Genomic DNA, 27,246 nt, shown 5'->3' on the forward strand with positions numbered 1-27,246 from the left:
TTGTTGAACTCAGCACTATGCTGAGTTTGCTGTTTTGTAGGGTGTCAGTAGGGAATAGCCCATTTCTACCCAGAGAGAGTTTTGTGTTTGTAATATAGAGACTAGAACTGCCCAAGTTCCCAGATCCGTAAATTGCTTCAGCCTCACTAGCAGGATCTGAGCACAACATGCTGTGAAAAACAGCTTTTTATTGAGAATAAACCCTTTTAGTCTTAAGAGGAAGTATCTTGGATTCCGACACAACTTGAAGCTTTTACCTAGCAGTGTTACAGACGGTAACAATGCTGTCAAGGTAACAGGCCCCGGCCCCCTCCGCGGCCCGCCCCTCCCACGAACTCTGCGCACAGCCAGCCGGTGCTCGCCCCGCCCCCGGTCGGAAGCCGCGGCTCTAGTACCAAAAGCCCTTTCACACAGAGCCGGAAGTTGGAGAGCGCGGAGCCGAGATCCCCGAGCGGCGCCTAAGCTTCCTTCTAGAGTAAGTTTGCAGAGCTCGCCACCCCTCCAATCCCCACCTCCGTCCCCGCTCACTCGTCCTCATGGTGTGGGAATTGCCAACGACCTGAAAACCCTGGCACCCGGTGCTCGGCACCGAATAGACGCTGCCGCTGCCGTTGCGGCCCAGTTATATTTTCGTTTGGGTTTTAAAGTGTTTTTGAGGCGGTTTCGGCCCTCTGTCCGCGTAGACACCGCCTCTGGCGACATTTTCCTGCTTAAAACCCTTTCTTACCTCTGGCCTCGTCAAGTAAAGCCCTCTCTCGCGAGTTGGAGTCGCGCCCCGCCGCGTCGCCTTCTCGACCGCTGGAGGCAGAGCCCATCGCCCCCGCTCCCGGAGAGGCCGCACCCTCTCCCTGGTCCCGGGATTCCGGAGAACCCGCCCCGCTCCTGAGCCCCCTCCCTCCCAGCACCTCTGTCCTCGCGTCTCCTCAGGCCGGTCCTTCTGCCCCGCAGGCCGCCCCCCCCCCCCGCCTCCCCCGCCTCCCCCCCGCCTCCCCTCCCCCCGCCTCCCCCCTCCCCCCCTCCCCCCCCCCCCCGCCTCCCCGTCTCCCCCCCCCCCCCCCCCGCTCCCCGGCTTTCCTGTCAGCCCGTCCCCTCACCCCGCATAGGATAGGTGACCTGGCCAGCCATGCGACAGCCAGTGCTGTTCCATGCCCAGTTCAGCTCGGTCCGGGGGCGTCTCGTTCTGTCGCCCACTCAGTACATAACTGGAGGCGGGAGGATCAGGAGTAGAGTCAGAAGGACTGAGAGAAATAACTGCAACTGAGGAGAAAAGCATCAGGGAGAACCAATGGGAACACTGAGAATGGCTGAGGGACTTGCAAAGGGATAGTCAAGTCAAAGAGATTAAGCCTTGAAAATAGCCAAGTGAGTAAAATAGAGAAGTATTAATAAATTAAAAAGCCAGATCTCCAGGGACTGGAAAACAGCATAGGGAGAACTGCCCTGTATCAGTTGATGGGAGCGGGGAGGCGAAGGGCGATGAGGGACGTCAGAGGTGGAGTCCCTAACTGGGTTTTGGCCGGGTTTGAGTCCAGGCCTCTTGGGTTAGAGTCCGGGGTTGTGTTTTCACCCGGTTGGAGACCCTCCACGGGTTCAAGTCTCAATCTGAGGTGGCCGGTTTCATAGTGCTGGCAGAGAAAGAGGTAAGGAGCAGAGGAAGAAAGGGGCTGGAAGGAAGCATAGCCACATGGCCTGCCAGAGAGTGGGGAGGAAGGGAGAGTAACAGCGAGAGAAGAGGAGTAATCTGGAGCGCAGAGAGGGAGCCGAAATGGGGGAAGAAAGAGGCAGACATAGGTATGGATTTTTGAAAGGCTCAGGAAGGTTTGGAAAGAGAGCATTTCGAGGGGGAACGAATTGCAGCAGCCTGGAACAGGACACGTGTGAGGGAGGAAATAGGACAGGAACAGCAGGAGAGCAGAAGGGGAGAAAAAGAGACACTGAGACTCCGATGAAATAGGGAGATAGGTGAACAGAGGGGTAAGCTCCATCCAGGTGTGGCCAGTTGTTTGGATACAGATGATTTTTTTAGTTATACAGAGGAGGCTGAGAATTTCAAAACTCCTGTCTATAAGGCTTGTGTCTTTTTTTATTTTTATTTTCTTTTTTTTTTTTTGTATTCTTGCCTGGAAAGTTCCATGGACAGAAGAGCTTGGCAGGCTACAGTCCATAGGGCCACAAAGAGCTGGATACAGCACATGTGACTTAATTTTATTTTATTTTGTGTGTGTGTGTGTTATTTAATTTTAAAGTAGAGACCGAAACAACCAGAAAGACATCTTTTGTTTGTCCCATGTGATGTATTTGTTTATTTAAAGCTACATTTGGTCATCACATGGCAACAATCATGCTGAACTGAATGTTGTTTTTTCCCTTTAGATAGAGCCTGAATTCTCATCACTCTTATTTCCTTACCTGCTTGACCACTCTTACCATACTCTGTCTTACCTGCTCTGTCTTAAAACGTCTAAGAAACTGGAGATTTATGAGTGGGAGTGAAGTTGCAGAATTGAGGTGTAGTCAGACTACACCCCAGACTTCCCTGGTGGCTCAGACGGTAAAGCATCTGTCTACAGCGCGGGAGACCTGGGTTCGATCCCTGGGTTGGGAAGATCCCCTGGAGAAGGAAATGGCAATCCACTCCAGTACTATTGCCTGGAAAATCCTGGTCACAAAGAGTTGACTGAGTGACTTCACTTTCATTTTAGACTATACCCAGAGTTTCTCACAGTTCCTCAAACAGGCCAGCAGTCACCATGTTCTTCTCTGGCTATATTAGTTACTCATCAAACACAGAGTCCCACTGAATTCTTTGTTATCTAAAGACTAAATGGTAGGGATTTTCCTGGTAGTCCAGTGGCTAAGACTCCATGCTCCCAATGCAGGGGGCCTGGGAGGGAACTAGATCCCATACGCCACAATCCCTGGTCAGGGAACTAGATCCCATACACCACAACTAAGGCCCAATGCTGCCAAATAAACAAGTATTAAAAAAAAAAAGACTAAATTGTGTGGGACTTCCCTGGTGGTCCAGTGGTTAAGAATCCGCCTTGCAATGCAAGGGATGCAGGTCTGATCCCTGGTTGGAGACTAAGATCCCACATGCCCTGGAGCTACTGAACCCACATGCTCTGGAACATGCCGGCCACAACTAGAGAGCCCAGGTACTGCAACAAAAGATCCTGGATGACACAACGAAGATCCTGCATGCTGCAGCTAAGACCCAACACAGTCAAATAAATAATTTTTTTTTTAAAGAGAAGTGCTAGGGACTTCCCTGGTGGTCCATTGGTAAAGAATACGCCTGCCAATGCAGGGGACACAGATTCAATCCCTGGTCCAGGAAGATTCCGCATGCTTTGGGACAACTAAGCCCAGCCGCCACAATTACTGAGCCTGCACACTCTAAAACCCATGCTACACAATGAGAGAAGGCAACCACAACAGCAACACTACACACAGCAACTAACGAGTAGCCCCTCTCGAGAACTAGAGAAAGCCCCAGTGCAGCAACAAAGACCCAACACAGCCAAAAATAAGAATTTTTAAGAAGACTAAATTGGGAAGTTCACTTCCAACAACTTGTATAATAACAAAAATGGAAAGAAAGGGAGAGAGGAATAAAATGGTTACTTAGACAAACACCTAAAACAAACAGAAAATACGCTGTTACAACAGTCCTCATTTCTGTAATTGGTTAGGAAGCCATAACTGACATCTCTGAACCACTTCCACCGCTCATCTCATATTTCCCATGTCTTCAGCCAGAACTTCAGATAGTCAGGGTTCTTTACGTGGTAGAATGATCAAAGCTTTCGTTGCCGATTCAAGGTCTGTGCTGCATTTTTTTCCCCTTCGGTTGCTATGTTAACCTTTACTACCAGGCAAGGAAGTGCCCCAGAGACTCTCCTGGGCTCCAGAAATGCTCTCCTTCTCTCATTGTGTAGCAGCATCCCAATCTCCCCTAGGGAATCAGGATCAATCACACCAGCGAGCCAAGCAATCACTTTTTTTCTTCGCTTCTTGATTCAGTGATATATAGACCCCCAAATGACTAGGTGGCAGATTCTTCTAATTCAATGGAACTGTTAGGTAGGTAGAATAGGGAAAAGGAGTCCAAAATGGCAGTGGCTAAAAGACAAGGAAGGTCAAAGGAAGATCCGAGGACCAGAGTGAAAACTTCAGGCAGAACAAACAGCACTCCTGGCTAGGCCCAATTTGCATAGGGCAGGCCCAGGTGGGGGGAAAAACATATAAAAGGAGGAGCCAAAGCGCTTTCTCTCGGACTCTCTTTCCCGAGTGCATACGCGCACTCTCTCTCTCTCTCTCCCCGCCCCCCCCCCCCCCACGCACTCCTCCACTCTCTTTTCTTCTTGGATTCTCCTGCTATCTTATAAATAAAAACGGAGCTGTCCGAGTCACGATAGATGTCACGCGAGTGTATGTTCCTCGGTTCTCTGTCTCGTCACAACAAAGACCTGGAGCAACGGACACCAAAGCCCTCGGCGCATCACAGCTCTCGGGTCTTGGACAAACCATGCTACAGCTCTTAGGCAAATCAGTGTCACAGCTCTACTTTATTTAGAAGATATCAGGAGAGTGTGAGAGAGAAAGAGAGAGAGAGAGAGAAGAGCGCACGCACGCAGGAGAGAGTCCCGTCTTTTTTTATTACTTGTGGCAGACGATGACTTTCATTTGCAAACCCTGTTGAGCCTGGGGCAGTGGCTTGATTCACTGAGTTGTGAGTGACCCCCTTCCCTTGTCCTATCATAAGATAGAGGTCAGGGAAGAAGAGACCTGGGGCAAGAAATGACTGACTTTGTCACTCTGTGGTAGCTTTTTTTTTTTTTTTTTAATTTTTTTGGCTGTGCTGTATTCGGTTCTGTGCCGTGGGCTCAGGAATTGTGGCTCCCAGGTTCTAAAGCACAGGCTCAGTAGTTGTGCACAGGCTTAGTTGCTTGTACTTGTGGGATCTTCCTGAACCAGGAGTAGAACCCATGTCCCCTGTATTGTCAGGCAGATTCTTATCCACTGTATCACTATTGGGTAGCATTTTTAAAGGAACACTTATTTTTTTTTAATGGATTCACATTTTCTCCTTTCTTTTTGTGGCTTGGAATAGGTCTTAATTCATTCAGTTTCTGTAATCATTTTTAACTTCAGAAATAAGCTTTTTTAGTTTCCAGTATTGACTCATTGGAAAAGACTCTAATGCTGGGAGGGATTGGGGTCAAGAGGAGAAGGGGACGACAGAGGATGAGATGGCTGGATGGCATCACTGACTCGACGGACGTGAGTCTGGGTGAACTCCGGAAGTTGGTGATGGACAGGGAGGCCTGGCGTGCTGGGATTCATGGGGTCGCAAAGAGTTGGACACGACTGAGCGACTGATCTGATCTGATCTGATTCTACTCTTATCATCCTTTTCTAAATATGATTATTCTCAGTGTTTTTTTAAACTTTGACACCAGATTTTTAGATTAAAAATAATTCACAATTTTTTTTTTTCAAATTTTTTTCAGATTCATTCCTTGCCTGAGTGCTTTCTTCCCTTCATGTCGTACATTTGAAATTTTCTTTGGTAAGTAGTAAATCATCTTAGACTATTTTGTGCCATACTTAGCAAAAATGTCACCTCGTTTATCAGTTCTAACGAGGTAGATGAACCTAGAGCCTATAATACAGAGTGAAGTCAGAAAGAGAAAGATAAACACTGTATATTAATGCATATATATGGAATTTAGAAAGATGGTACCAACAATCCTACATGCAGGGCAACAAAGGGAGACACAAATGTAAAGAACAGACTTTTGGACTGAGTGGGAGAAGGCAAGGGTGGGATGATTTGAGACAATAGCATTGAAACATATATATTACCATATGTAAAACAGAATGATCAGTGCAAGTTCGATGCACAAAGCAGGGCACCCAAAGCCAGTGCTCTGGAACAACCCAGAGAGATTGGGTGAGTAGGGAGGTGGAACGGGGTTCAGGATGGGGGTATACATGTCCAATTCATGTTGATGTATGGCAAAAACCATCACAATGTTATAAAGTAATTATCCTCCAATTAAAATAATTAAAAATGAGGAAACTGAAATTTTACAAGTTAATAAGCAAAGATCACCTCCCTTCCCTTTCTCTGAATTCAAAGAGAAATACATCTTGGAGGGTTTTATGTATGGGACATCGTGTAATAAAATAGACATATTTTCAACTGTGGTTTTACCAAAGACATGAATTGTGTGTATGTGTTTATGTGTGCACACACAAATGGATATTTCTGGTCTCAGCTCTTTACCAGAGAATAATGGAGGTATGACATTAGATCTTGTGAAATTAAAGGCATTTCTTTGAGATATGGGAAAATAAAAGAACATTTAACACAATAAAACCAACAAAATAAAATGCTTCATTCTTTCCTTTCAAAAAAAGAAAAAAAAAAGAACACCTAGTTCAACTAGTTAGTCTAATGGTATGTTTTCTCCATTTTCTATGATCAGTGAAAAATGATCTGTGAGGTGATATGAAGATGTTTCCCTCAGGTCCCTTTTTGACTTTTCTGTGCAAATGAGGAAGGATGGGCTGGATTGACCTGGAACCTTCCAACAGAGCCTCTCTATTCATGATAAAAATGATTGCTAGATCCTATTTCTAAGCTGACCTCTTACAATGTTTTTTGTACCAGTGGATATATATTTGCAATTCTATATTTTTAAAATATTTTACTGCAGTCTTCTAATAAAGAATTACCTGCTTCGTATCAGTTTGACCCAATCTTGAAAGAAAAGTTTCTTTTGCTCAGATATGTGACAGATGTTCCTGGTGTTAAATGGGATGGGCATTAAGGACAAATTTGGCCCCCTTGCACTTCAGCCTCCCATTTCATTATTCAGTTATACCTGGTTCTCTTCACTCAGCTCAGACCTTCTCATAAACGGCTTCTCTCTTGGCCCGAGGGAGCCTACTTGTAACATGGAGATGAGAGACTAGACCGGAAACTCTGAGCGTGAGCAACACTGACCCCTGAAATGATTAGCCAAATTGGCTGTGTGTCTGTGTGTGGCAGTTCTGGGTTGGAGGGAGTGTCTGGTGGTAATTAGAATTTTAAATAGATCCCAGTCCTCCTTCAATGAAAAACGAAAAGGAAAACTGTAGAATAGAGGCAGGATCACAGGCTAAGAATCAGATGACTTCTATGAATAAGGCTAAATCTGAAGGGAGATTTTTTTTTTACGCCCTGACGTCAGACCTCCACTGGCTTTCATGTGTTCTTGGGACAAAAGCTTGACTCCTTGCTGTGGCTCCACAGCCCTCTGTCAAGCTCAGGGCCCTGTCAGTGTCTCCAGCCTCATCCTGGGAGCTGACCCTTTGCTCGTGGTTCAGCCTGTCCTGGTCTCATTTACCTTTTCTCTGTTTCTAAATACCAAAACTATTTCTGTCTGACTTTGTAGTTCCTTTTCTCACCTTCAGGTCACCCTGGCTCAGGCCCTTTGTCACCCTTCAAGTCTAGGCTCAGAGAGGTCTCGCCATCCCCTCCTAAGAGTCTCTCTCATGTTACCCAGGTTTATTGCCTCTGTATCAGTTGCCATCAGCAGAAATTAATGCCCTTCTTCGTGGATTATTTTGAGTCCTTCCTGGTTCCCCTCTTTTTATGGCTCATAGTTTTCCTCTTCTTCCCAACGTGGCTGCAGTACCTGATACCGGAAATGTCTTTAGATGACTGGACTATGGGTTGGGCTGAATAATCCTCAGGAAGACCAAGAGAACAGGGCAAGTGATGAAGATGTTTCCCATGTTCTGGACATTTCAGCTGTAATTGATCTTTACCCCATGTGACTACTTAATTACTCAAAAGAAGAGCCAAGAAATATAGGAAATCCTGAAAAGCCCTACAGAACTGGTGCCCTCAAGCAGTGGACTAAGATGTCCCCATGTTTCGTCTGCTGTGTTTCATCTTCTGCAGCCCCCAGTCTAAGCTCTGTCCATCCAGGACGAGTCACCATCATGGACAGCAGCTTTGCCTTGTAGGAGTTCATGTGCTCAGTGCCAGCGATTGTGATTTCAGTGCGCTGAGGATGAGCAGAAATGCAAAACCTAACAGGGCAGGAAGGAGACGCTGCCCGCCCTCCCCCCTCCCAAGGGCTAGAATATTTTCCAAGTAGGTGTGGGTGGGGAAAACAGGAGAGTGAGACCTGGAGACCCTTGCTTTGAGACTTCCTCATCTCAAATGCCTTTGTACCTGGACTCCATAGTGTCCCCAGGTGGTGGCAGACTTTCCCAGGAGGGCCAGTCTCTTGGTTTCCATACTGCACGTGCAGTGTCCTTTGTGTGGTAGCTCGTGGACACTCCTCTTGTGATCCCCTTTGCCAAGAAACCCTGGTGCGCTTTAGTCTTGCTTAGTCCAGTCATGCAGGGAGGAGAGGTAGACAAATGGGGAAAGCGGAGGGAGCCTGGTGGGGTCTGCAGGAGGCTTGTGGCAGTACTTGGGGGCATCAAGATGAGCCCAGTGAATGGAGCATGCGCCCATCCCAAGTGTAGTTGCAGGGACAAGGGGTGTGTGGATTTGTTGGAAAAGAATGTCTCAGTTCAGGCTGGAGAACCTGGGAGCGGGTTTGTTGGAGAGCCCTCATGGAATGGTTTGAGGTTCCAATGCCTTAGCTCGTGTTCCCGGGACAGCAGTGCTGAGGCTGACACTTGCCTGCACAGGTTTGATTTGACAACTCGTGACCACACGTGAGCAGCAATGAAGGACGTGGAATTCAGCCAGGAGAAGTCTTTTCCACTGTTAGAACTGTGGCCTGGGCTGAGCCCACAGGCACCTGTGGGTGCAGGAGGATGGGAGCCTTGGGCTTGAGGGGCTGGTTCTAGCAGGTGCCCCCAGCATCCACTCCACGCCCTGGCTTTTGTTGGCTCTTTTAGCAGGCAGGCACCATAGAGTAACAGGGAAAATTTCAGGTCATTTTTTGCATCAACTTTGTTATCATTGTGTACTTGGGGTTGCTGGTGAAGAAAGGTTCATGTGCATTTGGGAAGACACCAAGAGAATCTGGAGTGTTTCCTTGGAAGATGCTGAGGTCTCAGTGGGCCATGTGTATCATTGGAATTATCCCTCTTTTTCATAGTCTTTGGAGATTTTGATGTTTGACCTGGATCACTCACTGTAAATGAAAATATGGTGTCTTGTGTCTGTGGATCCTTGGGTGTCCTCTTTTGTGTTTTGCCTCATGCGTGAGTCATCAGGGCTTGGAATGCTTTGTGTCTGTATAAGAGGGTTCGAGGCTCATTATGGGCTCTGTGTACACCATGAAAGTTTGTAAGTTTGTTTGAGGCCCACTGGGAAATTAGGAGTACTAAGGTTAAGATTGCAGAATGCTTGTTATAAGGTGGTCCTGCTCGATAGGGATCTCTGGGCCCAACCTGAGAAGAATCATAAAGTCCTATGACATAGGGGAAGATGGCTCCGAAAAATCAGAGGGCAGCCTGGAGGCTCGTCCTCTAGAAGATGGAGCTGCAACTCTCTTGCTGCCAGGCCAGTGCTGGGTTCTCTGTTATCCACTCCTGTCCCTCCCAAAATAAGCACACACACAGGCATGGTACAGAAAACACGGAATCTTAACTGCACTGTTGATGGTAATGTAAATGGTGCTGCTTTGTTGGAAAATAAAATGGAAGTTCCTTAACAAATTAATATAAAACAGTTCTACAGTCTGTCAAACCCATTTCTGACAGATATCCAAAGGAAAAGCAATCAGTTTTTCAGAGATATGTCCGGAGTCCCGTGAGTGTGACTGGATTTGCAGTAGCCAAGGCATAGACACAGCCCAGATGTCTCTTGACAAAAGAATAGGTAACAAAAGTGTGGTATAGAAATATTTATTATATACTGTATACTCATGAACTATTTTTTCTCTATATATAAATATAAAAATCAAGAATCCTGCATTTATGCCAAAATGAATGAACCTAGAGAACATTATGCCAAGATAAATAAGCCTGACAAAAGAGGACAGACACTATGTGGAAACTAGACTTGTCAAACTCATAGAGCCATCGAGTAATAAGGCTGTTACCAGGAGCTGGGTGGAGGGGGAAATGGGGCACTGGTAGTCAAGGAGTAGAGATTTTCAGTAGTAAAATAAGTAAGTTCTGGGGATCTGAGGTACTTCATGCTGCCGGTAGTGTTTCTATATCCTTGAAATTCACCCAGAGAGAAATAATACAGTATATTCATAGGTGGAAGTGTAACTTACTCGACTATAATAATTATTCAGTGTATGAATCTATCACATAATCACTTTGTACACAGTACGTTTATACCATTTTTGTTAGTTACACCTTAGTAAGGCTGGGAAAGAAAAAGAGAGTTGGGGGGTGCTCTTCTCCTCTGAATGGTGCTCAGCCCAGGCTTCACGTTTCATTCATGAAGCATTTGCATACCCATGTTTTGTACCCTCTGACCAGAGATTTCCCCTTCAGGTAACTTGTGTTGGTCCACAGCTCGAGAATGTTTAAGATGCCCCAGCTGATTCCAATCTGGATCCCTCACTGAGCATCAGGACTCTGACTCTGAGTCCTCCCGGTCCTGTGGGCTGAGATCTGGGCTGAGAAGGGCGTGCTCTGTTCTGACTGGGGATGGATCAGGGCCTGCTGTGTGACCTGAAGGAGATTGCCTGGTAAGCTGAGGTGCCCCCTGCTGCTGTGGACATGAGGCCTCATCAGGAGGGGAGTGTGATCCGACGGAAAGTGTGGGAAAGTCGATGTTGGTCTCTCTGCGGGAGTTGACTGTCCTGAGTCCCTCCTGAGACAGTGGCCACAGGGGCCTGTGTGTTCCTCATGGTGAGGGCTTCCTTGTGTGTGTGGTTGGGGCTCAGGAAGGGGATGTGTTGACTCTAAGCATTAAACAGCATGTTTTCAACTTTCATGATAGACCTATGAAGACTTATGTTGCCTGAGGAAGCTCTGAAGTTAAAGAAGAGGAAGGAAAAGGAGTGAGGCATGGCTCTTTCTCAGGTAAGGTCATATTTAGTCTGTCCTTCCTGAAATGCCCTTCTCTGGACTCGCTAATGGTGTCTGACTGTGGAGTGTCCTGTCTGACTCCTGTACACGCACACTCATCTGGGGCCTTCCCTCAGGGCCTGTTGTCTCCACTTAGATTCCGTCTCCCCATGACCTGGTGGCCTGGCCCTTGTGAGGAGGCTCCCCTGGGCACCATCCTGGGCAGGGCTTCTCACCCATGGGTTGGAGACAGGGTCTTAGTGCTGTTGGGAGGATTGCTTAGGGCCCATCTGGATGTGCTGTCTGCTCTATCAACCAGGGTAAGGAAACTGCACGTCGAAGTCAGGTATTAATATGCACAATAGCCAGTAAAATCTGGGAATCAGATCAATTAGGGGCAGTTTGTTCTGACTTTTTTAAGGCAGTTCAAACTAAAATGTGGGTCAATCTCTTTAAATCCTTATGCTAATAGAATGGAAAGTTCAGAAATAGACATTAGTGAAACAGTGTTTTTTAGTTCATCATCAGATTTAAACTATGAAATGAATCTAAGTCTTTGGCAGGTGGAAATTTTCATCACCTCCGTTCTTCAGAGGTTGTCCTTTCACTCTGTGGATTGAATCCTTTGACACAGAGATGTTTTAACCTTTAATGCAAGCAAGATTCCACCTTCATTCTTTTGCTGGTGGATATCTATTTTCTCAGCATCATGGTTATTGAGACTGTCCTTGCCCTTTTGTGTATCTTGACATCCTTGTGAATATACCTTACATATACACAAAGAATTATTTCTGAGTACTGTGTTCTGTTCAGTTGGTTTATTTGTCTGTTTTTATACCAGTACCACATCACCTTGATTACCTTGTAATAGGTGTTGAAATAGACCTCCATCTTCCTTCTTCAGGAGTTTTGCTGTTTGCTCTTTCAATAGTTCTGTGACTTTCACCATGTTTTATTCTGCTTCTACAAAGATTGCTATTGCAGTTTTGATAATGAGTTAATTGATTGATTGATCCTTTGTGTGGTTATTAAAGAGTCTTTTTTGATATAGCATGTTTCTTTTGTAATCTTTATGATTTTTACTGATGAAACTTTGTCATGTGGGAAAGAAGATAAATTTACTTCTTTTTCAATTTGGGGACCTTTGATTTCTTTTTCTCATCTAATTGCTCCAAGGGTTTCAGTGCTTTGTTGAACTGTAGTGCAGAGTGTGCATCCTTGCCTTCTTCTTGACCTCAGAGGAAAAGTTTTCATTCTTTCCCCATTGCTGTGCTCTTTTCATAATGGCATTTATTATGTTGATGTTGGTATAATTTATTGTTTGTAGTTTGTTGAGTGTTCCATCTTGAAATGTTGTCAAATTTTTGTCGAATGGTTTTTTCTGCATCGAGATGATCCTGTTTTTTTTTCCAGTAATCTGTTAAGGTAGTGTTTCATATTAATTGATTTTTGTATGTTGACTTCTCCTTGCCTTATATGAATAAAATCCACTTGGTCATGGTGTCAGATCTTTTTATTTATTTTAATTGAAGGATAATTGCTTTACAGAAGTTGTTGTTTTCTGCCAAATACCAACATGAATCAGCCATAGGTATACCTATGTCCCCTCCCTCCCATCTTCCTCCCTATCCCACCCCTGTAGGTTGTTAGGTAGCCCCTGTTTGAGTTCCCTGAGTCATTCAGCAAATTCGCATTGGCTCTCTGCTTTACATATGGTAATGTAAGTTTCCGTGTTACTCTCTCCATACATCTCACCCTCTCCTTCCTCCCCTCCCCCTCCATCTGTTTTCTGTGTCTGTTTCTCCAGATCTTTTTAATGTGTTGAAGTGGGTTTGCAAGTATTTTAATTTTGCATCAGTATTCATCAGGAGTATTGGTTTCTAGTTTTCCTTTCTTGTGTCTTTGGGAAATCATCAAACTATTAGAATCATGATTGCTCCATACAATTAGCAGGATTAGTGGTAATTCTTTTGTAAATGTTGGTAGAATTTGGTCCTGTATTTTTCTTAGAGGTTTCTGACTACTTTTCAAATCTCTCTAGTTATAATGGGCTTCCCTGGTGACTCAAATCATAAAGAATCTGCCTGCAGTGAGGGAGACCCAGGTTTTATCCCTGGGTCGGAAGATTCCCTGGAGAAAGGAATGGCTGTCTAGTCCAGTATTCTTGTCTGGAGAAATTCCATGGACAGAGGAGCCTTGTGGGCTACAGTCCATGAGGTCACAAAGAGTCAGACACGACTGAGTGGCTAACACTTTCAGTTTTAACACTTCTCAATTTTTTAATTTCTTAATAAGTAAAAGAGTTTGTATGTTTCTGAGAATTTGCCAGTATTTCCTATATTCTGTCATTTATAGGCATTATTGGTCATAGTCCTTCCTTATCTTTAGAAACTTTCTTTGACCTCAGTTGTAATCACTCCTGTTGCCTATCTGTTTTTAGTTATTTGAATCTATTTTTCTCTTTTCCTTAGTCTAGGTGGGGTTTTCCTATACAGTTTTTTCAAAACATCAACTCTTGGTTTGTTGATTTTTATATTTTTCTGCTTTCTATTTTAGCTCTGGTTTAATCTTTCATATTTACCTGTTTCCTTCTGCTAAACTTGAGTTTAGTTTGTTTTCCGTTTTCTGCTTCCTAGAAGTCTAAAAGTAGAGTTCGGATTTAAGATCTTTCCTCTTTTTTACTGTAAGCATTTAACAGTTCAGACTTTCCTTTTAGTACAGTCTTCTCTCTGTGTTACAAATTTTGTAATGTTGTCTTTTTGTTTTCATCCATGTATTTAAAAATTTCCATGTGATTGTTTTTCTTAGACCCATTTGTGGTGTAAGAGTGAGTTGTTTAATGTCCACATTTGGGGAATTTTCTTTTTTTCTTGTGTTTATTTCATTGTTATTAGGGAAGATACTTTTATGGTATCAGTCTCTTAAAGTTGTTAATTTTGGCCTAACGTGTGGTGTCTCATAGAGAATGTTTTATGTGTCCTTGAGATGCATGTGTTTTATGCTTTTGTTGGGCCGTGTGATCTGTACATGCCTGTTCAACTTGGGCGTTGAAATCTCGTACTATTCCTGTGCCACTATTTCTGTCTTCCTTTCCCTTAATGTTTGCTTCATTTTTCTGAGATATCTAATGTTAGATGCATATATATTTTTACTTGTTACAGCTTTTCAGTAAATTGACCATTTTATCATTATACAATTTATCTCATTGCACTTTTTTTTTTCCTTCAGTTTATTTTGTCTGATATAACAGTCTCCCCTGCTCTCTTTAGGATGGACTGTCTTTTCCATCCTTTCACTTTTCACCGTTCCATGTCCTTAGGTTTGTGAGTACTACTTGTTTCAACTCTGACAAACTCTGTGTCTCTTGCCCTGTGTTTTTCCTGTTACTTGTTCTAGTGGCCCCTGCCCATGCGCATCGTATGGTGGTGAAAGACAGGCACCCTGGACAGCTCCTTTCATGCCACTGTAATTTCAGAAGGAATGTATTGAATGCTTCCTTCCCATCATGATGTTTCTTGAGATAGTCTTGCTTAATAACTATTTTTTCCCATATTCTTTTTGCCATGATTTTTAATTCTCCAAGAAGTGTTTTACTTTACTATTGTGATAATTTTTTTTTGTCATAATCTAATGACTCTTCTAATTTCAAATCACTGTTTTATTGATGGAAAAAAAAGCAAAGAAAGTCTTTGGCTTCTGTTAATGTCTTGCTATGTAAATTTAAATGGATAAAATTGTATTTGTAGTTTTGTATATGGTAATTTTATTATGAATTGAATTCAGGTATTTTTTTTTGTTTGTTTTTACCAGTTTTCTTTTGGTAACCTAGTATAGAAGCCTGTTAACAAACTCAGCTGAGTACAAAAAATACATTTTTATTGTCTGAAAGATGCTGAAATACATGTGAATAAAAAATACATGTGGATTATATAAAATTGTCTAATAAATCTGTCAAGAGATGAATCCTCTCATTTCAGTTAATTTTTTATAGATATGTATGCATGCATGTGCAAGTCTGTGGTTTAGATAGAAGACATCATGATTTAAAAACTACATATCACCTTTTTTTTCAGTTGAAATTATGTTATCAGTATAATCTGTGGCCTTGAAATTTTCTAAACAATCCTGTTAGTGTTTTAAGTAGTAAATGACTAACAGTTGTGTTTCTGTATCCACATCTATAATGACCTTTCATGCCATTCCACATTGTTCACCTTGGACTTTTTTTTTTTTTTTCATATTAATACAATATTTATTTGTTTTCCTTCTGTGAAACCGTGAGCCCACCACTTTTCCCAGGCTGCCTGGGGAGTTACAGGAAAGGGAACATACAGGGCAGACACAGAAGAAAGAACTATGGGAGGTGGAAACAGCTCCTTCACATCGTGAAGAAGATGAGCTAGACCACCATCAGGCAAAAGAGCCCCATGGCCTTTGAGAGGGCCAAGCCCATGGTGTAGAAGAGCTACTGTTTCAGAGAAGGGTTCCTGACACAACAGCGGTGAAGCTCCTGAACACAGTCCCACTTCCAGCCCCGGAGCCAGCCACCCCTGCTGTGGCAGCTCCAGCTCCAGGGAACTTGTCTGCTGTGTCAGAGTCCCTTGAAATGGCACTAGTTTGGAAGATGTGGCTAGGAATAAGTGAGATGGTCCGGGGACCTGGAGCTACCAAGCTGCTCTGGCTCTCATCAGTCAGTGTCTCTGGTCCTTCACCACCACTGCGGACAGTGATCACTCAACAGGGGGGAGGTTCTCCCGATCAGGGAGAGGGTAGAGACTAATTTGGCACAGGTGTCCATTTTCAGGGGATGAAGGCCCAAGGCCCAAGAGCTGCTCCCCATGCAGACAAGACAGAGGGGCAGGGAAGAGGCTCACCTTGGACTTCTTTCAAGTTTTCTTTAGGAGCCTTCTGTCAAAGGATTTTGAATGTTCTCTGTATTACTTAACTGTTAGATGCTTAAGTTTCAGTTGCTGAGCCCAAGCTTCTGAGTTCAGGTGCTTGGTGTAACATTTACCTTCTTGATCTGAGCTGAGTTTTTCAGAGTGTCTGTGACACAGTTTTTCTTCTGTAAGGTGGAAACAGATCGTTCTTTAATGAGCTATTGCATTGATGACAGATTCTTGCCTATAAAGTATTTATTTAATGTTTAGAGTAATATTACAGTAATTTAGAGCAACAGGAAGCCTTCAGACACTTTTGGTCCTTGCTGCTGTTATCAACATCATAACTGAAAATTTTGACCTTTCCATTAGGAGTGCCATGGACTTTGTCATCTCTGAAGACACCACTCATGCTGTACCTCATCTAGATAATGAATTGCACTCACTGGGTAGAACATAAAATCTGACACTTCTGTATAGCCAATACACTGTTGAGTTGTATTTATATATATTTCATGGATTTTGAACAATGATGAAAATTCCATATTAAATTGGAGGATTTCATAAGGTCTTAGGAAAAAGCATAAGAAATTAAAATTAGAGATCCATAATTTCTCCAGATACCCCTGCATGGATCTGTTAGAACACATACTTGAACCAAGTCAATCCTTACCCCTTACTACCCTTTCTCTTTTGCATGAAAATGAGAACTTTTCATGGCCCTTTTGGTGACATGTGGTTTCATTTCAGGAACGACTGACCTGTGAGGATGTGGCCATCGAATTCACTCAGGAGGAGTGGGAATTCCTGGACCCTGCTCAGAGGGCCTTGTACAGGGAAGTGATGCTGGAGACCTACAGGAACCTGCTATCTGTGGGTGAGGATGACTTCCTTCCAGAGCTGCCCTTGGGTATCTGCATTTTCCCTGTGTGCCCCCTTGGGAGGCCCTGATGTCTTTCATCTGAGAGTTCTGGTGACTCGGGCATGATACAGCTTCACAAGGTTAAACTGACCCTCTTCAGATGCTGTGTCTGTTTCATGTCACTGACTAAGGATCAAGCCTGCACCCCGTGCATTGGAAATGCAGAGTCTTAACCACTGGATCACCAGGGGAGTCCCAGAATTTCTGTTTCGGATCTGAATAGTATTTCCACATTGGAGCACGAGAAAAAGCTCTGGACAGTGGGGAATGATGTAAAAATAGCTAAAAATACAATGTATGAAGAAAAACGAGTATCTCAAAAGGGCTGTTTTTTTCTGTTTAGGAGTGGGACAAGTTGGTGGATTGGGTCCTCTGTGGTCGTTACTTAGGAAAATGTAAGGAGAGTGGATAGAGAGATCGTCTTTTTGATCCTAGATCCTACGAGGGGAGCATATGTGAATCTCGCAGGCTCTTAGCTTGCCATCTGTAGGTCGAGCACATGGTCCCATATCCAGATCCTGTAATGTCTGACCTTCATGTTGTATTATTTTTACTCTTGTGCTGCTCTACCCCGTCTGGGAATGTCAACTGTTCCCGATGTTACATTCTCCTTACTTTGTATCCTTTTACCTCTTAAATCTCTTTGAAATATATTCCTGAGGGTCTGAAATTTTATCTGGTTTCCTTGCTGTGATAATCCACCTATGTTTAATTGGCAGCCTCTGCTGAGTCGCTGTGGGGTGGATTTACTAGGTAACAGAAAACTGTGATGGAGACACTATCCCGAATATTATTTTCTTGCTCTGTACAAAGTCACCACTTGAAGCTATCCAGTAGAGTGGTCAGTATGTTCTAGGATTATGAGAGAGAAAGTATCACGAGAGCCCAATACATCTTTCCAGGTTATTTTATGGCTTTGGAGACTCTGTCAAGGTCACCGTGACAGTGTTGTTCATGTGTATCAAAGACCATATATTTTAGCCTCTGTCAATGCTATGGTAATTTATCCCAGGACAACTTTGTCCAGGTTCATATTCTCATATCTATGAGGCTATTGGCTGCACTGTTGTTCTGTGCATTATAAGTATTTTTTTATTTTTTTCATTGAGTTCAAATTTCTGTGTTACTCTTAATGTTTCTGTTTTGTATTTGCAATGCGTTGGATGGTTGATTGGGGAATGGTCCCTATGGTGGAACTGATGATCAGACCCTCTTAAAATTCTTTATATATTCTTTATACTCATTTATTATCAGATGTATGATTTCCACATATTTTCTCTTTTACTATTGATTGTCTTTTCAAACTCACTGCATTTTAATGCACAGTAGTTTATAATTTATTATCTGGTTTTAATTTGTGGCCTGTGCTTTTGGTGTTATATCTGGTAAATCATTTGTGGGTCCAATTTCCAAAAACAGTTCCTACACATTTACTTCTAGGAGTTTTATACATTTGGGACTTAGGTTTAGGTCTTTGAACCATTTTGAGTTCATTTTTGTCTATAGTGTAAGATAATGTTCCAAGTAAATTCTTTTGCAGGTGGGTATTCAGTTTTGTCAACATGTCTTGTTTCATAGACTGCTTCCCCCACTTAGCAGTTTTTACACCCTTGTGAAACAGCATTTGAACATCTCCGCAAGACGTGTTTTTGTTTTTGTTTTAACCATTCTTTTTAGGTATGATGCTGCTGCTGCTGCTAAGTCGCATCAGTAGGGTATGACTCTGTGCGGCCCTACAGACGGCAGCCCACCAGGCTCCTCTGTCCCTGGGATTCTCCAGGCAAAAACACTGGCGTGGGTTTCCATTTCCTTCTCCAATGCATGCATGCATGCATGCCAAGTCGCTTCAGCTGTATCCAACTCTGTGTGACCCCATAGATGGCAGCCCACCAGGCTCCTCTGTCCCTGGGATTCTCCAGGCAAGAATACTGGAGTGGGTTGCCATTTCCTTCTCCACTTTTTAGGTATAGTTAATTTACAATGTCGTGTTTCAGGTATACAGCAGTTTACAAGATACTTAATATAGTTCACTGAGCTATATCGTAGGTTCTTGTTGTTTATCTATTTTGTATAAATATTAGTTTGTATATATTCAGACTCCTAATTTATCTCTCCCTTTCCAGCCCCTACAGCCATCCTGCACTATCCCCTTTGGTAACCATAAGTTTGTATTTTATGCTGGTGAGTTTATTTTGTGAATAAGTTCATTTGTATCATTTATTTCAGTTCAACATATAATATCCTATGATATTTGTCTTTCTCTGTCTGATTTCACTTAGAATAATCCCTAAGTCTGTCTATATTGCTGGAAAAGGCATTACTTCATTGTATTTTATGCTGTGGAAGTGGCAACCCACTCCAGTGTTGTTGCCTGAAGAATTTCATGGACAGGGGAGTCTGGCAGGCTGCAGGCCATGGGGCCTTAAAAAGTTGGACACGGCTGAGCTACTTTCACTTCACAATATTCCCTTGTATATATGTACCACATATTCTTTATCCCTTTGTCTGTCAGTGAACATTTAGGTTGCTGCTATGTTTTGCCTGGTATAAATAGTGCTGCTAAAAACATTGGGGTGCATGAATCATTTTGAATTGGTTATTATCCTTTCTGGATATATGCCCAGGATTGGAAATGCTGGTTCATGTGATAGCTGTATTTTTAGTTCTTTATGGAACCTCCATGCTATTCTCCAAAGTGGCAGTACCAATTTATGTTCCTTCCAACAGTGTAGGAGGGTTCTCTTTTCTCCATACCCTCTCAAGCATTTATTGTTTGTAGACTGTTTGATGGTGGTCATTCTGACCAGTGTGAGGTGATACATTTTTGTGGTTTTGATTTGCATTTCTCTCATAATTAGAGATGTTGAACATCTTTTTAGGTGATGTTGGCCATCTATTTGTGTCCTTTGGAGAAATATCTGTTTTGATCTTCTGCTCAGTTTTTGACTGGGTTGTATGTTTGTTTTGATATTAAGCTGTATGAGCTGTTTGTATATTTTGGAAATAAATCCCTTATAGGTAGCATTATTTGCATATATAGTCTCCTAGTCCAAAACTTGTATTTTTGTTCTTTTTTTGGTTTCCTTTACTTTGCAAAAAGGTTTTAAATTTAATTAGGTCTCATTTGTTTGATTTTGCTTTTATTACCATGACTGTAAGAGATAGATCAAAAAAAATTTTGCTGACATTTATGTCAGTGTTTTGCATTTGTTTTCCACTATGAATTTTATAGTATCTGGTCTTGCATTTATATGGTTAATACATTTTGAGTTTATTTTTGTATGTGGTGTTAGAGAATGTTGTAATTTCATTCTTTTTCATATAACTATCCATTTATCCCAGCATCACTTATTAAAGCGACTTCTTCATTCTATATTCTTTCCTCCTTTGTTATAGAATAATTGACTATAAGTAAATTGGTTTATTTCTGGGTTTTCTATCCTGTCCTACCGATCTGTGTTTCTGTTTTGTGCCATTATCATACCACTTCCCTGGTGGCTCAGAGAGTAAAGCATCTGCCTACAGTGCAGGAGACCCAGGTTCAGTCCCTGGGTCAGGAAGATCTCCTGGAAAAGGAAATGGCAACCCACTTCAGTATTTTTGCCTGAAAAATCCCATGGACAGAGGAACCTGATAGGCTACAGTCCATGGGGTCACAAAGAATCGAATATGACTGAGCGACTTCACTTTCACTTTGTTGACTGTAAGTTTGTAGTGTAGTCTGAACTCAAGGAACATGATTCCTCCAGCTCTGTTATTCCTTCTCAAGATCATTTTAGTTATCAGAGTCTTTTGTATTTGGTACAAATGAAGTTTTTCTTTGTTTTATGAAATATGTCATTGTTAATTTCATAAGGGTTGCATTGAATATGTAGATTGCCTTGGATAGTATGGTCATTTTGACAATGTTACTTCTTTCAATCCAAGAACATGGTATATGTTTCCATCTGTTTGTGTCATCTTTGGTATCAGTCATCAGCATCTTATAGTTTTATGAGTACAGTTCTTTTGACATTTTACGTAGGTTTATTCCTTAGAATTTTATTATTTTCTATGAGATGGTGAATGGGATTGTTGCATTAATTTTACTTTCTGATATATCATTATTAGTGTATAGAAATGCAGCAGTATTCTATATATTTTGTATCCAGAAAGTTGACTCTGTTCATTGATGAGGTCTAGTAGTCATCTGGTGGCATCTTCAGGATTTTCTGTGTGTAGCATCATAGTGACAGTTTAGCTTCTTTTTTTTTTTTTTTTTTTACTTGAATTCCTTTTATTTCTTGTTCTTTTCTGATTGTTGTGGCTAGGACTTCCAAAAATGTGTTCAGTAAAAGTGGCAATAGTGAACATTCTTGTCTTATTCATGTTGTTAAGGGGAATGCTTTCAGTGTTTCCCTGTTGAGTATGATGTTAGCTGTGTGTTTGACATACACAGTCTTAATTATGTTGAGGTGGGGTCCATCTGTGCTGACTTTCTGAAGGGTTTTTATCATAAATGGCACTTGAATTTTGTCAGAACCTTTTCTGCATCTAATGATCATCATATGGTTTTTAGTCTTCAACTGTTGTGATGTGTCATACTGATTAACTTGTGGATATTGAGAAATCTTGTATCCCTGCAGTAAATCCCACTTGATTATGGTATGATCCTTTTATGTGTTAGTAACTGAATCTGCTCTTTTGAACTCAGAGAAGGTCTAGGAGAATAAAGCTTTTTTCTACAAAAAGGAGTTGGATGCCTCAGAAAGGCTTTTGTAACTGGGAAGGTCCTGCAGAGTCAGTTTCAATCCCTCCTTTTCTTTGATACTCCTCGATCTTGAGATGAACCTGTGTGGAAGAAGAAACAAAATAAATGTCCAGTAGAGAGGTTAATCATACTTGGCAGAGGAACCCAGATTTAGATAGGCTTTTCCTGGATTTTCCTTCTGATTTCTGCTGATAAGATTCTTACACAATATCCTGGAATATTGTGTATGTTTTTCTTGAATATAAGCATTCCATTGTAACTTATAAAATTCACAGTTGGATACATTCCATTGTAAATAGTATAACAGGTATTATCCTCCTTTCTCCATATATCACAGTCACTTTTAAAATCTCTCTTGTTTCTGTCCCATACCCATAGTATAATGCCCATAAACTTGCTGAACCAGTTCTTTTCTTTTAAGGTCAGTATAGTAGTTTGTGCTCTCAGTTATTTTCCCAAAGACATGCAGTCACAAGCTGATATCTGACATAAACCTGTGTACCCTATGCTCCACACAGGCCCTTTCTTAGTCCTGACCATTCCTCACATAGTACCTTGATACGGATGGAAACGTTGTTCTTACCTATCACATCCCTCCACCTTCTACATACACTTACAGTAAAGATAATATCTGGTCATTTATTGAACAAGTTTCTCAGGACATGACCTAAATCACTCTGTACATCCATGATGGCTCACAAACCATTTCGAGATGGGATGGTTAAATAATAGTTAAACAGAGTACTTCTCTCTTGTATCTTCCTTGATATTTTCTTTCTAAGTTCCTTGTATGTTTTTTTTTAAAAATATTTTCTAGTCTATTCATTCGGTGGGTGGTCATGTTTACAAATAAGTTTTCTCAGTCTGTAGGTTCAGATTCATATCCTGGTTCTCTTACCACTTAGTGCGCCAATTGGGTGTGTCTCCTGCTCTGATTAGAGAAAAACATGTTATTTTACTTCAAGCCTTTTAAAGCAAATTAGTGCTGTCAGTTGTATTACAGTAATACATGTTTTATAGTAAATACTCAAAATTTACTTAAAGCTAATATCTATATTCTGTCATGTTCTTTATGATATGACTTTATCTACATTATATCTTTTTAAAATTTTATCAATTTTTTAATTGAAGGATAATTGCTTTATAGAATTTTGTTTTCTGTCAAACCTCAACTACATTATATCTTGTATGCTTTTCACTTGCAACATTTTTCAGCAATATTGTGTCTGACCCTAGTCAATAAATACACAAAGCACTCACTTTATTATATTTTGGTGCCATTAAACCAGGTAATTAAGAATAGTGCATGGCTAGAGATAAGCCTTCCTGGGTGTCTCAGTGGTAAAGAATTCCCTGCTAATGCAGAAGATGCAGGTTTGATCCCTGAGTCAGGAAGATCCCATGGAGAAGGAAATGACAACCCACTCCATTATTCTTACCTGGGAAATCCCACGGACAGGAGTCTGGTGGGCTACAGTCCACGGGGTCGCAAAGAGTCAAACACGACTGATCGACTGAACAACATAGGTGGGGATTGCTTTGGTTATTGGCTGTTAGAAAACTGGTGAATATTTTACGTCTTAATTTATGTGTCATTTAGCAGTATTCTGCAATACAGCTGACACATACTACTTGGTAACATTGTAAAATGCCTTTTCTTTTTGCGTACGTAGTTCTGTAGCAGATATAGAAAATTGTGTTGTTTGCAAAAAATTGTTTTAGTCATATTCTTCATTTTCTCATTTGTTTTCAATTGTAAAAACAATTATGAATAGTTAATTATTAATTGGGTAAGCTTGGTTTTGGATTATTTACTGTTATAATATATAATACATTGTTTAGAATTTATTTATGTACAGTAAGTATGCAGAATACAATGATAGTATAATACTTTTCTTTTCAATTTGAAACAACTGTTGATTGATACGTTCCTAGGGGTCCTGGTAGAAAAATACCCTGTTTTTGAGAGTTGGCCTAAGATTGTCCAATGTGAGTGTGTTTGGTATATGGTTTTTAAAACTAGGCTACCTTAACAGTGAATTTATGTTATCATGCTTTCTTAAGTTAAGTATTCTATTACTTTAGTGTTTGTAGAAACTTAAGGTCATCATTGTGGTGTTTCATAACTTGGTGTAAGTATTACTTTTGGTGTAATATATATTCAACATGAAAGATTTATTTGAATTATTTTGAGCAGGATATCTGTGGTTCTTTTTATCTTGTAGATATCTCTCCTACACATGTGATCAAGCATTTACAACCCAAAGCGACCAGTGATAAACGAGAAACATTCCAAACATTGATGCTGGGAAGACCTGAAAGCTGTGAAATCGAATGCTTTCATCTTTGGGAAAGTCAGGAAAATACATGTGACTTTGAGTGTCAGGGGAGAGATGACAAAAGAAATTACAAAGGAACACCTGTTAGCCTTAATGGAAATGTGCCTGATGGAAGAGATTTGCATGATAGAAAGAATGCAGGGATCAAGCCCTTTGGAAACAGGCTTGGATTTAACTTTCAGGATAAACTGCAGATATTTCAAACTGGCGGGATAATTTCTGAATATTATGAAGTTGAGAGGTCTGTCAACAACAGTTTCTCATTTTCACCACTTCAAAGAACCACTGTTTCTAATATATATGGGAATGATTTCATGAATCCTTCAGTAGTAACACAAGACCTCAAAGCACAGAGGGAAAAACCTTACAAATGTAATGAGTGTGGGAAAGCCTATCTTAAGGGCTCATACCTCATTAAACATCAGGCCATCCATATAAGAGAGAAATCACATAAATGTGAAGTATGTGACAAATTGTTTGATCAAAGTTCACAGCTTGCACGTCATTTGAAAATTCATTCTGAAGTGAAATGTTACAAATGTAATGAGTGTGGCAAAACCTTTAATGATAGCTCCACCCTTGCTAGACATCAGATAACCCACTCAGGAGCAAACTTACATAAATGTGATATATGTGGTAAAATCTTTGGTCAGAATTCATTCCTTGTAAGTCATCAGAATATCCTTGCAAGAAAGAGAAGTTACCAATGTAATGAGTGTGGCAAAACCTTTACTGACAGCTCAAATCTCAAGAGACATCAGAAAATTCATACAGGAAAGAAATTATTTAAATGTGATATATGTGACAAAGTCTTCAGCCGAAATGCACACCTTGCTGGTCATCAGAGGGTTCATACTGGAGAGAAACCTTACAAATGTGATGAGTGTGGCAAGCACTTTAGTCAACCTTCACAGTTCATAAGTCATAAGAGATTTCATACTGGAGAGAAACCTTACAAATGTGATGAGTGTGGCAAGGCCTTTCGTGTAAAGTCAATCCTTTTAAGTCATCAGACAGTTCATACTGGTGAGAAACCTTACAAATGTGATGAGTGTGGAAAAGTCTTCGGTCAAAAACCACATCTTCGACTTCACTGGAGAATTCATACTGGAGAGAGACCTTTCAGATGTGATGAGTGTGGCAAGTTCTTCAGTCGAAATTCACACCTTACAAGTCATCGGAGAATACATATAGAGAAACCTTTCAAATGTTTCGAGTGTGGAAAATCCTTTATTCAGGTCTCAGCACTCACTAAACATCAGAAAATCCATACATGAGAGAAACTCATGTGAATGTGGTATATGTTAGAAGTCTACAAAATTCAAAGTTCAAAATTTGCACCCTACTCTTGGTCAGAGAATTCACACTACTGAGAAATCATACAAATATCATGAGTCTGGCAACATCTTAGGCTTCATGAGAAAATTCATACTGGATAGAAGCCAGATATATATGTATTTATTAGTCAGGTCTTTAGAACATGAATTCATTCTAGAAAGATTCCTCACCAGTTCCACAAATGTGGGGGGGGAGGAGCGAAAAACAAAACCCTATCCTCACTGCTCACATCTCACCAGTAGTATCAGAGTATTTATCCTGGAGAAAACACACAGCAATGTAATGTGTGTGGCGAGGATCTTACCCAAAAGTCACAAGATAGGAACATAGTGGAGCCATACTTCCCAGATTCAGTGATTGTGGCAAATCCTTTACCTTTTTCACTATATTTAGTCTCTGATGACTTTAGTTCAGGTACTCAGCAATTGCAGTAAGTTCTTTTCGTGTAAAAGAAACCCGAATTCTAACTCAGCAAAGATAATTCTTTGGGACAGTAGCCCACCATCTTTTTGGTCTCCTGGCTTTCTGAATAAAGTCACTATTCCTTGCCCAACAAGTAGCCTCTCAGTTAATGGCCTGTTGTGTGGTGAGCTCTAAGATCTTCACTTTGGTAATACATTGATCAAATGCATTTGCTACATGCATTTCATAATGGTCTCAGGGAAGGAATCAGTGAGATGAAAGGGCTGACTTCATTAGATACAATTCATTCACATCCGTGTTTCCTGGAAAAACACATAGCCTGAATTACGAAATTCAATAGTGTGTGTGATTTAGCAACAGGGAGAGTAGAAAATCATGTAAAACTAGGACATGACTCATCATGGTCAGTAGGATCAGGAAGCCCTTCCGTACATAGTCCAGCCTGTTATAAAACATAATGTTCTACCAACTGACCTTGAACAGATTAGGCAAGATGTTAAAAGGACTGGGCTTTTCGTAGGAGAGGGACAGTTACCAGGGACTTGCCAGGAGCCGGTGAGGCATTCCACTCGTGACAAAGGTCATGAGGAAGGAGGCTCGGCATACGCAAAGGCGGGATCGAGCCTCAGGAGTCCGCCCGGATATTCTCGAGCATCTACCCCCCCAAAAACCAGAGTCTGCCTACTTTATTGCTTTGTGCTCTCACCTCTGACTTTACTGGGGGCTGTCCCCTACCACCATCTCGCTCTCTCTGTCAAAGAGTTAACTTACAGCTCCAATTAATAAAGTCCCTGGGCAATTAGGAGTGTTTAAATCCAAACCCCTCAGATGGCTCTCTAACTCGCCTGACAAGTTTACCCGGACTCCTGCAGCTATGCATACGATTGTTTACAGTCTCCCAGCCTCGAGAGGCACGGGAAGCTTAAGATATTCAAATAGCTTAGAGCCTCTCAGAGAGTTAGAAACTGTCAGAATAAACTAGTAAAGGATTTCATTGATGAGTCAATGTTTGTTGCCAAGTTTTCACATCCCCTAAATTGTATCCTTGAATATGTATTAATTAATAGTTGGTATATAGAAAAAATAAGTAGTGGCCTTGGTGTTAGTAACTTTAGACCCTTAAGGTAATAAATTATTTCCTTTGTTGTAAACCCATTACACATCCGCCCTATAGGAATGCAATATTATCTTTGGAAGATGGCGCCAAACCTTAAAATAATTACTCTTAGAGAAAATAAGTCTTTGTTGATAAGTCCTTGTCAAGAGTCATAAAATGTTAGTAGGCCTTCTGGCCAGAAGATGATGTAAATCACCTGAACCATTTGTATACGATAAATTTGCAGGAAAGAAACCCTGGTTTTTGATAAGAATCAAAGACTGCTGACTTTGCATCCCCTATTATCCTTTATGTGTAACTTAGGGTATAAAAGCCCCCGTTAAAAATAAAGCTATGGGCCTTGCTCACCAACGCTTGGTCTCCCCATGTCATTCTTCCCTTTAACTTCCAGCTGAGTCTCCATCTGGAGCGTGGAACCCACCACGCTTACTAATTATGCCTGGGCTTCTAAGACCCACTCGAGAAGGTGTCGAGGGTGAGGCACC

The 27,246-nt window shown here is 41.6% G+C and overlaps 1 protein-coding gene and 1 pseudogene across 3 annotated transcripts; one reads left to right on the forward strand and one right to left on the reverse strand.

The window, feature by feature from the left end:
• The first annotated feature begins 340 nt into the window (after positions 1 to 340).
• LOC133229692 (zinc finger protein 160-like) lies at positions 341 to 25,408 on the forward strand. 3 transcript variants are annotated; one of them, XM_061386387.1, is made up of 6 exons: positions 375 to 475; positions 5,517 to 5,575; positions 10,925 to 11,007; positions 16,623 to 16,749; positions 18,918 to 18,975; positions 23,770 to 25,408. In XM_061386387.1, the coding sequence occupies exon 6, from the start codon at positions 23,847 to 23,849 to the stop codon at positions 25,158 to 25,160; it is 1,314 nt and encodes a 437-aa protein (XP_061242371.1). In that variant the 5' UTR covers positions 375 to 475; positions 5,517 to 5,575; positions 10,925 to 11,007; positions 16,623 to 16,749; positions 18,918 to 18,975; positions 23,770 to 23,846; the 3' UTR covers positions 25,161 to 25,408. The 3 variants fall into 3 exon arrangements, with proteins under 3 accessions (XP_061242368.1, XP_061242371.1, XP_061242369.1); XM_061386384.1 differs by lacking the exon at positions 18,918 to 18,975 and having other exon boundaries at positions 341 to 475; XM_061386385.1 differs by lacking the exon at positions 18,918 to 18,975 and having other exon boundaries at positions 16,623 to 16,874.
• LOC133229725 (ATP synthase F(0) complex subunit C2, mitochondrial-like) lies at positions 15,102 to 15,790 on the reverse strand (annotated as a pseudogene).
• Positions 25,409 to 27,246: the final 1,838 nt, after the last annotated feature.

Source organism: Bos javanicus, chromosome 18 (assembly GCF_032452875.1).
Source record: "Bos javanicus breed banteng chromosome 18, ARS-OSU_banteng_1.0, whole genome shotgun sequence".
In the NCBI taxonomy this organism is placed as follows: Eukaryota; Metazoa; Chordata; class Mammalia; order Artiodactyla; family Bovidae; genus Bos; species Bos javanicus.